Source organism: Macaca thibetana, chromosome 19 (genome assembly GCF_024542745.1).
Source record: "Macaca thibetana thibetana isolate TM-01 chromosome 19, ASM2454274v1, whole genome shotgun sequence".
Lineage (NCBI taxonomy): Eukaryota > Metazoa > Chordata > Mammalia > Primates > Cercopithecidae > Macaca > Macaca thibetana.
Window position 1 is genome coordinate 34,795,560 of NC_065596.1, and position 12,099 is coordinate 34,807,658.

Here is a 12,099-nt window from a genome sequence, read left to right on the forward strand (position 1 = left end):
TTTTGTTTTGTTTTGTTTTTTCTTTTCTACTTTTTTCATTTGTGGTTTGTAGTTTTTCCATTTCATTGTGTGGTGTGTAATATTTATATTGTGATTCAGTTTCAAGCACATTCTTACTTCTGATTTTAGTTTTCTCAGTTAACTCATTGATTATTGAGAAGTCTGTTGTTTAATTTAAAAATGTAGGGATATTAGTTATTTAGACTACAGAATCAAGCGATTCCCAAAGTTCCCAGAGGTCCAGGCTGACTGAGGTTCATTGCTGTCCACTGGGGGCAGCTCCCGTGCCTTCAGCAGTCCCGAGTCTCCTTCTGCTGAGTGTGGGGTCTGGGTCCCCTCCAGGTTAGTGGATGGCCAGAGTGGCGTAGACGCTGGGCTCAGCTGGAGGTTCCCTTTCCTGGGTTGGAGGAGGCTCAGTTGCCTCCCGTCTGAGGGTCAAGCTCTGCAGCTGGGCATAGGTCACATCCTGGGGGTCTTCAGATGCAGCAGCCTGCAGTGGGGGAGAGTGAGAGGGAAGGAACGTGGTGGGGGTGGGGGAGGCCTGGGGGCCTGGAGAGGAAAGGACTCACCTCAGTGTCCATCTGCCTGTCCTCTTCCGCCTGTGTGTCCTTTGTGTCCAGGAATTCCTCGGACAGTGGGGAGGGAGGGGAGGCCATTTCTCTCCTAGGTCCGGAGTGTTTCACCCGGGCGTATGTCACTGCCTGGGGGTCTTCATCGTGTGGGCTCTGCTGGAGAAAGACACTGGTGGGGGGTGTCCTTGAGTCCCCCTGACCCCCTGGAGTCAATTTTCTTCACTGTTCCCAGGATGATTCGACTACATCCCTTTCCTGATGGAATCTCAGGGACGCCCTAAGGCCGTGGGAGCTCTGGCCGCTCCCTCGCTGTGGTTCTGGCCTCTCCTCCTCACTCTGACCTTGCCCATTTGGCTGCAGCCTCACACGGCCTTCCTGCAAGAGCTCGCTGCTGCCTCGGGGCCTTTGCACGGCTGTTTCTTCTGCCTGCAGGGGCTCGTCCATTAGAGGATCCTGTGGCCCTCTCTGTCCAGGCTTCTCAGATGACAGCTGAGCAGACAGCCCTCCCCTTACATTCAGACTGGCCCCACTGCCCCACACTCTCTGCCCTTTCCCTGGTTTATGTTTCTTACAGCACGCTGCACTGCTGGACACTGCATTTATTTGCATTTTGTTTCCCACCATGAGGTGAGCTCCAGAGGCAGGGGTGGCTCTGCTCCCTGCTGTGTCTGCAGCTCCCACAGGGAGCCTGATCCACAGTGAGCTCCCTGGGAACACTCGCTGGATGAATGAATGAAGGGAGCCCAGGGGACCGGGGTGGTTCATCTATTCCTCATCCTCCTGAGGCCTGGGGAGCGCTCTAACAACCAGACGGCCAAACAGAGGAGGAGGAGCGGGAAGGGGACCCAGAAGGAGGCCCGTGAGGTCCCAGGACAGCAGGAGAGAGTGAGGTCACAGCAGGCGGGAGGCAGCGTGCTGGACAAGGAGGGGTCCACCCCTGACGATGCTGAGAGCCAGGGGAAGGAGGACGGAGAAGTCCTGCAGGATTAGATCTGGCACCAGGAGGCCTTTGGTGCCCGGGACAGGGGCGGGGTCTCACCCGACTGTCCAGCTCCACCCTGTCCTCAGGCTGTGTGTCCTTCACGGCAGCATCTGCTGGGACACAGCAAGGGGTTTGTCTCCTCGGAAGGTTCCCTGAGACCTCTCAGTCCTGCGGGCCCCTGCCCAGCTCCCACACGGGGCCACTGTGATGCAGGGAGGGGCTGCGATGTCCCCGAGGTCCCACAGTGTGGGGTGAGATCATTTCACCCTGAGCCCCAGACCCTTTCCAGCCTGTTCCCCTTTCCCCATTGCTATGGAAACTTTGGGGCCCCCATCTCCTCCTGGCTGGTCGCCTCCCCCATCTCCTCCTGGCTGGTCGCCTCTTCCTGTCACTCACAGAGGTTTTCTTCCTGGGTGTCGGCAGCTGGACTGGACCTGGGGGAGGAAAGGGAGCTTTAGGGGCAGTGTACGGGGGCCCAGTGGGAGTCTCGGGTCTTCGGGCAGAATTACCTCCTCTGAAAGCCTCTGTCTCTGGGCTCTGGCTCCACAGCCCCTGCAGGATGTTGGAAATCAGCCTTTCTCTGGGCGGGGGGAAGAAGGACAGAGCCTCAGCCCTGGGAACATCGGAGCCCCCTGCCCCCCACACACAGCTCGAAGGTAAGGAAGGAAACCTGAAAACACTCCTGCCTCCATGTTCCAAACGCCCCATGAGATGGACAGAGCCCGAAGGACACTTTACATTTGTAGATGGGACTGACATTAAGTGCTTTCTCCATTCGCCTGGTGAGAAATGCTGGAACAGTTCCTCAAAGCTGCATTTGCCCAGTGGTTTGGATTCCCTTTGGCTGGTGCCCTGAGCCCACCCTTGGTCGGCCCATGGGGTGCCCCCTTCCCTACTCACCCGATGTCCAATGTTTGCCCTGACGTCGATGTCGGAGGACAAGGAAGAGGAGGAGGAGGAGGAAGAGCAGCAGGACGAAGGCCACCAAGATGCCAGTCACAACCCCCAGGTGCCTTCCCAGACCTTGAGCATGATGACATCAGAAATGGGGGTGATGTCATTGACATGAGCTCCTACTGTGTGCCGGACCTTCTGTTCACCACCTCCAACCCCCACAACAGTCGTACAGCACGGAATGGAAACACCCACCCACCTTACAGATGGAAAACTGAGGCTCAGAGAGGGGAATCGCCTGCCCCAGGACCCCCAGCCGGGAAGCGGCAGAGCTGGGAAGGGAATCCAGGAGTCTGAACTGCAGCCCTTGTTCCCTGCACCAGAGCTGAGCCCTGGAGCTGCAGGGAAAGAACCTGACCGTCCTGAACCACAGCCCTGCTCCCCTCCCCTGCCCCAGGTCACCGTCACTGCTGCAGGAGGGACAGGACAGGCCCCTGCGGAATCGGGTCTGGGAGGCTTCCCTGGGAGGCCTCCTCTCCCAGGAGGTCACAGCTGGGAGTCAGAGCTGAAAGGAACGTTCCCACCCGCAGGCCTCTCTCCTTTACACCTGGAGAAACTGAGGCCCAGGCAGGGGAGGGGCCTGTCCACGTCACCATCTTCAGAGGAGGCTGAACCTAGGACAGAATCCACCTCTGCCTCCCCGGACCCCGCCCACCTTCCTCTCAGAGCCCCCACTCACCACTCTGGGGGGCCGACCCCGTGGGGGTGAGGGGCTGGTCCTCAGGGCCTGCTGGGTCAGGATGGGAAGGTGAGGGCTGGGGCTGCCCTGCCCCCCACGTCAGCCCGGCTGCTCCTCCCCCAGGCTGGGCCCCAACACCTCCCTCTGCCTCGACCCCGCCCCTCACCGGCCCAGCCTGAGCCCCTGGGAGCCTGTGGCCCCTCCTCTGGCTCTGCCCAGCTCCCTGGAGGGAAGCCTGAGCTTGAGTCCCCGAGGGGAATGGGACTCTGGGAAATGTGGGGGAGGCCGTGATCCCTCCAAGCCCAGAGGCCTCAGGGACTCACCAGGTGTGGGGGTGGGACCAGTGAGTGGGAGGCTGGGACTCCCAGAGGGTCCTGGGTTAAAGAATGAGAGGAAGCTGAGGAGCGGGGCTTCCTTGCAGTCCCCACCTCAAACCAAATTTCTCTACACGGGCCATGTGGCCTCCTCAGGCCGCTCCCTCCACCCACTTCTCCTCTTCATGATGCTGGTGACGCCGCTGAGGGTGGGCATGCCTGGGAGGGCACTGTTGTCCTCCTTCCCTCTGAGGTGAGTGCCCTTCTGGCTAAGCCCCGCTTAGATCCCTGCTCACTCCATCCCAGCCCAGAGCTCTCCTGGGGCAGGACCTGAGCTGAGCCTTTGAGTTCAGAGAGGACAGGGTCAGGGCCCTCACCTGAGACCACGAGCTCCAGGGGCTCACTGGGGTGAGTCAGCAGGTAGGGGTTGGAGCTGAATGAGCCGTAGCACCTGTAGGTCCCCGCGTGGGCTGAGGTCACAGGACTCATGGGAAATTCAGCCTGGTATATGTAAGACCGGCGCTTTGATTTCAGACGCAGGGGGGCATCAGCTGCTCCCTCCTTGGTCAGAAGGAAAGTGTCCATCCATCCCTGTGACTGACACAGCAGGGTCACGTTCTCTCCTGAGGCCACCATGGGGCCCGGCTGCACTGAGAGGGAGGGTCTGGCCTGGGTCTGTCCTGGAAAGAAGACGGATGGCTGAGGGGCTGCCCCACCTTGTTCTGAGCTGAGACCTCCCCAGGCCTCTCTCTGGGGCCCTCAGTCTCTCTGTCTCTGTTTTCTCTGAGTCTCCCCCTCCCCACCCATCCCTGTCTCTGTCTGTCTCTCCCTCCCTTGGGACCCCCACCCCTCATCCCGGCCATCACCACATGGGATCCCCTGGCAGGGCCTGAGCAGAGCCTGGGTCCCTGACTGAACCCGCTGGGCTCCTCACTTGAGATCAGGATGTCCAGGGGGTCACTGGGGGCCGACCACTCGGAGGAGAGGTTGTGTGCACCGGAGCATCTGTACTGGCCCCCGTGGGAGCCCCACACAGGGCCCAGGGAGAAGTTGGCCTGGGAGAGCCCAGCCTGGGGTTGCTGACCAGAGCGCTGGAGGAGGTCACGTTCTCCCTCCTTGTACAGAACGAATCTGTCATAGCCGACATCAGAGCCACACTGGAGGGTCAGCTTCTCCCCAGGGGCCACGACAGGACCCGGCTGCACTGACAGTGACGGCTTCTTAGAAACGCCTGGGAAAAGGTGGTCACGGTTTCCAGGAGCGACCCTCAGGCTTCCCCACAAACCCTCCCTCTCCCCCTGGGCCTCACCACTGCTGATCTTCCTGTGTCTCTGGCCCCAGGAGCCCTGAGCCCTCTCGTCCCAACATCATCCCACCTGGCGCTGCCCTGAGATGCGGCTCCTCCCCACCTGCCTGGAGACTCAGGGAACTCCGGACAATGCTGTGAATTTCTCACCTGGGACCAGGAGCTCCAGGAGATCACTGGGTAAAGACCACACATAGGGAGAGCGTGAGTCATAACCATAGCACCGGTACGACCACCTGCGACTCGGGCTCACGGGGCCCACGGAGAAGACGGCCCGGGATGACCCACGGGTACTGGGCTGAGAGTTCAGGCATTGTGGGTGTTCATCTCCTTCCTTACACAGAATGAAGCCGCCAAATGCCAGCTGTGAGTCACACTGGAGAGTCACATTCCCTCCTGAGGCCACCACAGGGCTGGGCAGGGCTGAGAGGGTGGGTTTGCTGTAGACTCCTAGGAGAGAAGGAGGCACCGTGTTAAATGGGACTCACACCTCCCACATTATCCCCAGGGCTGGGCTGTGAGAGGGAGACGCCCCTGAGAGCCGACTCCCTTCCTGAGGACAGAGCCTGCGGCTGGGACCCCTGAGTGTCCTCTCACCTGTCACCACCAGCTCCAGGGGGTCACTGGGCTCTGACCACCAACTGTGACTGTAATACAGACAGCGATACCGCCCTGCGTCTTCCCAGGTGGTGGATGGGATGGGGAACTGGCCCTTCTTCACAAGCTCTGGTCGTACCAATGTAATCCAGGATGCTGATTTTTTCTCCCTATATAGATGGTACTCCCGGGCTTCAAGGTTTCCCTGACACCTGAGGGTCACGGGACTCCCCTGGGTGATCACACGGTCTGGCTCAGCCCAGAGGGTGGGCTTGGGGAGGATTCCTAAAAGGAAATCAGAGATCAGATTCTAAGTCATTTCCCACCCAACAGATCTCAGCTCTTGGCTGCAGGACCCTCCAGACGCCCCCATCAGTCAGCCCAGGTCTGCTATTCTCCATCCCCAGCTGCACAGGGGTGGCCCCTTGTCCCCAGTGAGGAGGAGGGACCTGGGACAGCTGGGGACAGACTCACCTGCCTGCACGCGGGTCCTGGAGCCCAGACTCAGCCCTGGAAGAGAGTTCCCTGTGAGAGATTTGCCCCTGAAGCCTGAGCAGGTCCTCCCCTCCCTGGGATCTTTGTGAGCCCCTGGGGTCTCCTTATGCACTAGAGTTTGGCTGTGGGGTGAGGTCCCTCCTAGATTAGAATCTCCCCTCCCTCTTCAAATCTCACCGAGACAGATCAGCACCGTGAGGATGGGTATCATGGCGTCTCCTCCCAACACCCTGCTCTGCAGATGGATGAGCCCTCGGTGCTGGCAGGACAGAGACACACAGAGAAAAATAGCCTCTCCTCCTTCCCACCCTGTGTGGACACTCGGAGGCTGGGTCCTCCTGGGGTGTTGTCATCTGCAGCCACACAGAAAGCAGAACTGACCTCCCAGGATCCTGACTCTCATTCTCTTGGGGCTGAGGTTGGGGCAGGCACCGGGCCCTCTGCAGACATTTCAGACTGTAATGGGGTCTTTCCTGACCCCCAGCCACTGTCTGTCTGGTTTATCCTCGTCTCACGGAGAGCCGGGATGTAGCGGCAAATAGAACTGGTGCTTCCTGTGTCTGTCCTTCCAGATGAGGGTAGCGGAGGCTTCCCCTTCCTTCTCACAGCTTCCCGCAAGGTCTCCTTCCCTCCTTCAGCCCGTCCATCAGCACACGTTGTGTGGTCCTTACCATGGCAGTGGTGTCTCCAGCCCTGGAGATGCTTCAGGGAAGACGCAGGTCCATGCTGCAGGCAGACTCAGATCAGGAGAGACGCATCTCACAACTGACTGTGCCGTCCAGGCTGAGCTGCATGTGGCAGTGAGGACAGAAGAGAAATGCAGGGAAATAGGGGAAGAAAAGTTGACTTCTTTCTTGGCACTGTACTGTGGGTTTTCTTTCAATAGTTCCCTCTCAACTTCCCCTTTTTATTTTTTTTTTTTTTTTTTTTTTTTTGCTACAGCGTCCACCCCCTCCCCCCTGGAACAAACCTCTGAGTCTTTCCTGCCTCCTCAGTGCCCCTTGCGTCCTTGGCCGTCCCTCTGCACCTCAATTCCTGGTCAACATTTTGGGAACAATGGCTTATGTTCGCGCTTTGATTTGAGGAGTTGAGGAGGGAGTTGATACTTATTTGATGACTGGTTGTCATCCACTGCCTATGTGACCTTGGTCTGTAGTGTCCCATCTCTGAGCCTCAGCTTCTTCCTTTGCAGGCTGTTGTCATGAATCCCACTCGTCACCGTGGTTGTGGGGTCAGTGGTGCCTGGACATTGGGAGGGGCTCATTTGTGCTTGATTTCCAGACCAGGGTAAGACCTGAGGTGTTTGGGACATGAGAGGATCTTGGTGTTGGACTCCACAGTCTGTGAAGGTGATTGATGTGTCCACTTGAGATGTCACATCTGACCCTAATGGAGAAATGTACATCAGGCATTTCTGAAATACCCAGAGCATCAATGTCATGAGCAGAAAAAGATGTGTGGAAGCACCAAGTGTAGAAGGATCCACAAGAAAGAACAGAGGCCAGAGGTGTGATGCCACAGGATCCCGGGACCATCAAGGGCTCATTAGGGTGTAGGTTTCCGCCACTGAGTGGAGCGGGGAGAGGAACCTCGGGATCTGCAATGACAGAGAGGGGCTCAGGGCTCCAGACCAAGGTGGGAGGCTGCGTCTTCCAGCCACACCTGAGGCTCGAGTGGACCCCAAGCAGCCCAGAGGAGTTCCCTCAAAGGAGTGCACCAAACCGTCCAGTGATAGAGCTGCTGGGATTTCATAGAAAGAAGCACTAAACACCAGGGTGTTCATAGAGCATTTATTAGGGGGACTGCCATAGAATGAGGCATCCTTGTCTCCTTGCCCAGTGTCTCCTTGTGGATCTCAAGGATGTGCTTCCACATAGCAGCATGTTCTTCAGATGGACAAGGAGACACTGGGTGTTCTATCCAAAGCTTTAACCTAAAATAAAAATAAACACAAAAATAAACCCCTAGAGAATATGATCTCTCAGTACAGTTGTTTCTTGGGATACACAGGCAATTCATTTCAGTACCCGCTACACTTAACAAAACTCACTGGTACTCCAGCCCTGACATTGTCTGTGCTGGACCTGCATATAGGAAAAGCCCGCTGTTCATATACACAAGTTTTGCTTCTCACAAATGCAATAGTTCTGATCCCCATTTGTTTGAAAAACGTGTGCACATAAGAGATCCCAGGAATTCAAGGTTGCCTTGCTCCAGGGTTGCCTGGATTTTGAGTATATTTGGGAATGAGAAGCAAGGATTACAATCTGGAGTGCATGGCATGGCAAGCCACAGTGCATCCAGGGAGGAAAGTGCGATGTTGGGATATATGCTGGTTTTCACCCGCGGTTCCTGGTTCATAACTCCCATAACGCTTGTTACAGTCTTTCGTTAGAATGTTGGCTGTGTTGGGCCTAGGGGAGGCCTCTGACCTCCTCCTGCCCTTCCTTCACCTGCCCAAGGCAAGACTCGAATGTTCCCTGCCTTTCTGATGATGGCTCTTAAGACCCATCTAGAAGATGGTCTCACCCTGTTCCTTGTGGGAGGAAATGCTGACATCATGAAGCTTCCATAAAAGCCCAAGAGGACTGGGTTTCATGAGTTTCTGGATGGCTGAGCTGTGGAAGCTCCTGGAGGGTGGCGCCCAGGGAGGGCATGGAAGCCCCGTGCCCCTTCCCCCATGCCTCCTCCTATGTGTCTCTTCATCTGTGTCCTCTGCAGTGTGCTTTGTATTCAACCAGGAAATGTCAGTGTTTCTCTGAGTTCTGTGAGCTGCTACAGGAAATTAATCAAACCCAAAGAGGAGGTCATGGGATCCCCATCTTGAAGCCAGTCGATCAGAAGTTCTGGAAGTCTGCGCTTGGGAATGGTGTGGGGGACAGTCTTGGGGACTTAGCCTTTAATCTGTGGGATGTGGGACTGTCTCTGGGTAGACAGCATCAGAGTTGACTTAGAGGACACCCAGCTACTGTTCGCTACTGGGTCTGGGGAAAAAAAAATCCCACACATCTGGTCCTAGAAGTCTTCTGTGTTGATGATTCCTGTGATGTGAGAGTAGAGGAAGAGCACTGTAGAGAGAGCTCTCTGTACCTAGAGAGGTAAAGGAAGTTCTTATCAGCAACAAGGGAGAGGCTGACAGAGCTGCCTAGAAACAGAGTTCCCTGGTTCCAGAGGTTCAAAGCCAGAGTTGCCGTCAGTCCTTTGGAGGAAATGGCATTGCTGAGCAAGTGTTCTCTCAAGAGCATCTTATCTGAATTCCTGACGTCCTAAAGAATAGCTAGTGATAAACCTTGTCAAAACAGGAGGAGGGTGAAGGACATGGAAGAGGGACAGAATTAACCTTAAACCTTTTGATTTATGATACTGGGATGACGTTTTCCTCATTTAGGTCTTTTGTTATTTCTTTGAGCAGTAGTTTTAAATTGTCAATGTGAACGTATTGCATCTCTTTGGTTAAATGTATTTCTCTTTTTTTTTTTTTTTTTTTGAGACAGAGTCTCACTCTGTTGCCCAGGCTGGAGTGCCAAGGCACCATCTCAGCTCACTGCAACCTTTGCCTCCTGGGTTGAAGCGATTCTGCTGCCTCATACTCCTGAGTAGCTGCGTTTACAGGCGTGTACCACCACGCCCAGCTACTTTTTGTATTTGGATAAATGTATTTCTATGCGTACTTTTCTTGTAGACACTGGTATAAATTGACTTGTTCCTCTAATATACATGTTGAAATGCTGAGCTCCATTAGCTATAAATGTGAACATAGTTGGAAATAGTCTTTGCAAATGCATTTAAGTCATGATCAAGAGATCATAATGAATTAGAATGGGTCCTAATTTGATCTGAGTGATATCATAATCTGAAGAAGAGAAGAGACACACAGAGAAGAATGGGTGTAAAGACAGAGGTACCCAGGTAGACGTAGGCACTGAGAAGATGGAGGCAGAAATTGGCGCAACACTACCCCAAGCCAAGGAGTGTCTGAACCAGCAGAAAGTAGGACAAGTCATTTAAGAATTCTTCCATCGGCCAGGTGCAGTGGCGTACACCTGTAATCCCAGCACTTTGGGAGGCCGAGGCGGGTGGATCACCTGAGGTCAGGAGTTCAAGACCAGCCCGACTAACATGGTGAGACCCCCCCGTCTCTACTAAAAATACAAAGATTAGCCGGGAATAATGGTGCACAGCTGTAGTCCAATTACTCGAGAGGCAGAGGCAGGAGAATTGCTTGAACCTGGGAGGGGGGATGTTTCAGTGAGCCGAGAGCGCGCCTTTGCTCTCCAGCCTGGGTGACAGCGAAACTCCATCTCAAAAACAAAACAACACAAAACAAAAGAACAAAACATTCTTTCATTGAACCTGCACAATTATGTCAACATCTTTCTTATGTTGTACTTAGATTTTTAAGTGAGCCGTGTTATCTCTCACATCAGATATTAATATGTCTGTCTTTTGTGGATATACTAGGATAGCAGTGTCAGAGTTTAATTTGGCCTGTGCCATAACACTGAAGCCGAAGTGATCATTGCCCCTGAATTAGAAAGGACTGTAGGTAGATGGGTGAGCTCTCAGTGGGATGTGCCACAGGCGCCTGGTGCTCATTAGTGAAGACACCTGTGTCACTCACTTCCCAACCCTACATTCCGTGAGAACCTATTGGCACCTTGATTTGGGCCATGAAAAGAAATATTTATGTCACAGAAACTGGTAGATACCACCAATAATAGCATTTGAAAGATGTCTTTTTTCAGAATCAGCATAGCTGTGGTGTCACTTGAAATGTGTGAGTGATGATTCCAAGTGGTGATATTTCAGGAAAAGTTGCACACAGAGCATCTGAGAAGGAGGGAAGAGCTCGAAGGGTGCAGAGAGGCTGTCAGGGTCTCAGGGTGGATTTATCTTTACCTGGTTGGAATTTGATCTGTCGTTGACTTAGTTGGTGGTTCAGGTTTGGATCTCTGAACTGAGGAGATGGCGGCTCAGTAAGGGACATCAAGGAGTGTGACAATGAGGAATAAGGAAGACTGTGTTACATGCCGTGGACCAGAGCACGCAGGTGTGTGGAGGTGTGGACCCAACGCTGCCATGTGGGATGGAGCCTCATGTCTGGGGATGGTATAAAAGGGGGATCCATTCGAGGAAAGTCAACATTCATAGTTAAAAAAATGTATCACAGTTTAATGATCTTCTAGGAATCACCACAGACAGTTTCCCTGCACACAAATATGGATTCCTGTCTCTAGAAGTGACCAGCAGAGAGTTCAGATAACGTAGGTCCTAGATTGTCCTCCAGAACTTCCTGGGATCATCAGATCTGTCCCTGAGGCTCCACCACTCTGATGGGAGCATTGTCATCTCTGCTGTTCACCGGCCGGCTGCATCTTGGGGGCTTTTCTGGCTGTGCTGAGCCTCAAATAGCAGAATCCCGAGGACCACCAGGACCAAGCCAGCCACGCCCATGCGGATGAGATTCTCCACTGTGTAATCCTGTGGGTGTTGGCCTAGGGGTGGTGGACAAAGAGGTCACAGAGGTCACGGCAGGTCAGAATCACCCCGGGACCCCTGGATGTCCACCCAGGGCACCCACCTCCCCTGGACAGTCCCTGGCCCTCTGTGCCAGCCCCATAACTGAGAGCATCTCCTCACTCACGAGTCTTGGAGTCTGTCTGGTTTTGTGACGGGTTGAGGGTCTCAGCTGCTCCTGAGAATCAAAACAGTGGAGAAGAGCCCTGAGGCCAGCCTCGCTCCTGGGTTCGCTGCATTCTTCTCTTCCCTTGTGTCTCTTGACATGAGTTTTATGGAGTTCCTCAGAAACCCTTCCTCTGCTGTAGCAGGGTTCCCTCCAGTCTCCTCATTAATTATGTCAGACTTCCTGTGCCCTACAAATCCAAGCTCGGCTCCCGAGTCATTCGGGAGAGTTTTCCTGCACTCCAGGAACTCAGCATCTATCAGGAAAGTGGTCCCTAGTCCAGAAATAACCGAGACCTTGTGTGCTCTCTGTATGCTCTCTGAGCCCTAACAGGCTGCAGGGAGCAGGTGCAGGACCACAGCAGTCAGTTTCCCTGGAGATGAGAGTCTCACGTATCCACCAGCTGAAGACGCAGGCTCCATGGAGGAGGGGTTGGACCTCAGGGGCTCCTGAATGTCAGGAGCACAGAGGGGTGAAAGTCTGGGCCTGCCTCCCCTTCATGCCCTCAGCCACTTCA

General features: G+C 54.7%; 2 protein-coding genes and 1 long non-coding RNA gene across 6 annotated transcripts in view; 1 reads left to right on the plus strand and 2 right to left on the minus strand.

Moving 5' to 3' along the window:
• The window catches only part of LOC126943320 (leukocyte immunoglobulin-like receptor subfamily B member 1), an 18,305-nt gene continuing 6,206 nt past the window's right edge, over positions 1-12,099 (minus strand). The window contains 9 exon segments of the mRNA XM_050771901.1: positions 1-565; positions 567-728; positions 1,612-1,664; positions 1,951-1,988; positions 2,064-2,139; positions 2,455-2,577; positions 3,188-3,238; positions 3,511-3,561; positions 3,879-3,952. Of these exon segments, the coding sequence (XP_050627858.1) occupies positions 344-565; positions 567-728; positions 1,612-1,664; positions 1,951-1,988; positions 2,064-2,139; positions 2,455-2,577; positions 3,188-3,238; positions 3,511-3,561; positions 3,879-3,952 (850 nt within the window). The 3' untranslated portion in view covers positions 1-343.
• The window catches only part of LOC126943324 (leukocyte immunoglobulin-like receptor subfamily A member 3), a 54,417-nt gene continuing 49,994 nt past the window's right edge, over positions 7,677-12,099 (minus strand). The window contains exon 10 of one of the 4 annotated variants that reach the window (XR_007721737.1): positions 7,677-7,832. Coding sequence is in view for 1 of the 4 variants with exons in the window: in XM_050771908.1 (XP_050627865.1) it covers positions 11,258-11,394 (137 nt within the window). In the remaining 3 variants the exon portion in view is untranslated. Of the gene's footprint in view, positions 7,833-10,072; positions 11,481-12,099 lie in introns of those variants that run through there. The other 3 variants (XM_050771908.1, XR_007721736.1, XR_007721738.1) reach the window with 3 other exon arrangements.
• The window catches only part of LOC126943350 (uncharacterized), a 23,112-nt gene continuing 21,780 nt past the window's right edge, over positions 10,768-12,099 (plus strand). Inside the window, exon 1 of the long non-coding RNA XR_007721740.1 lies at positions 10,768-10,841. This is a non-coding gene — a long non-coding RNA (uncharacterized LOC126943350). The remainder of the gene's footprint in view (positions 10,842-12,099) is intronic.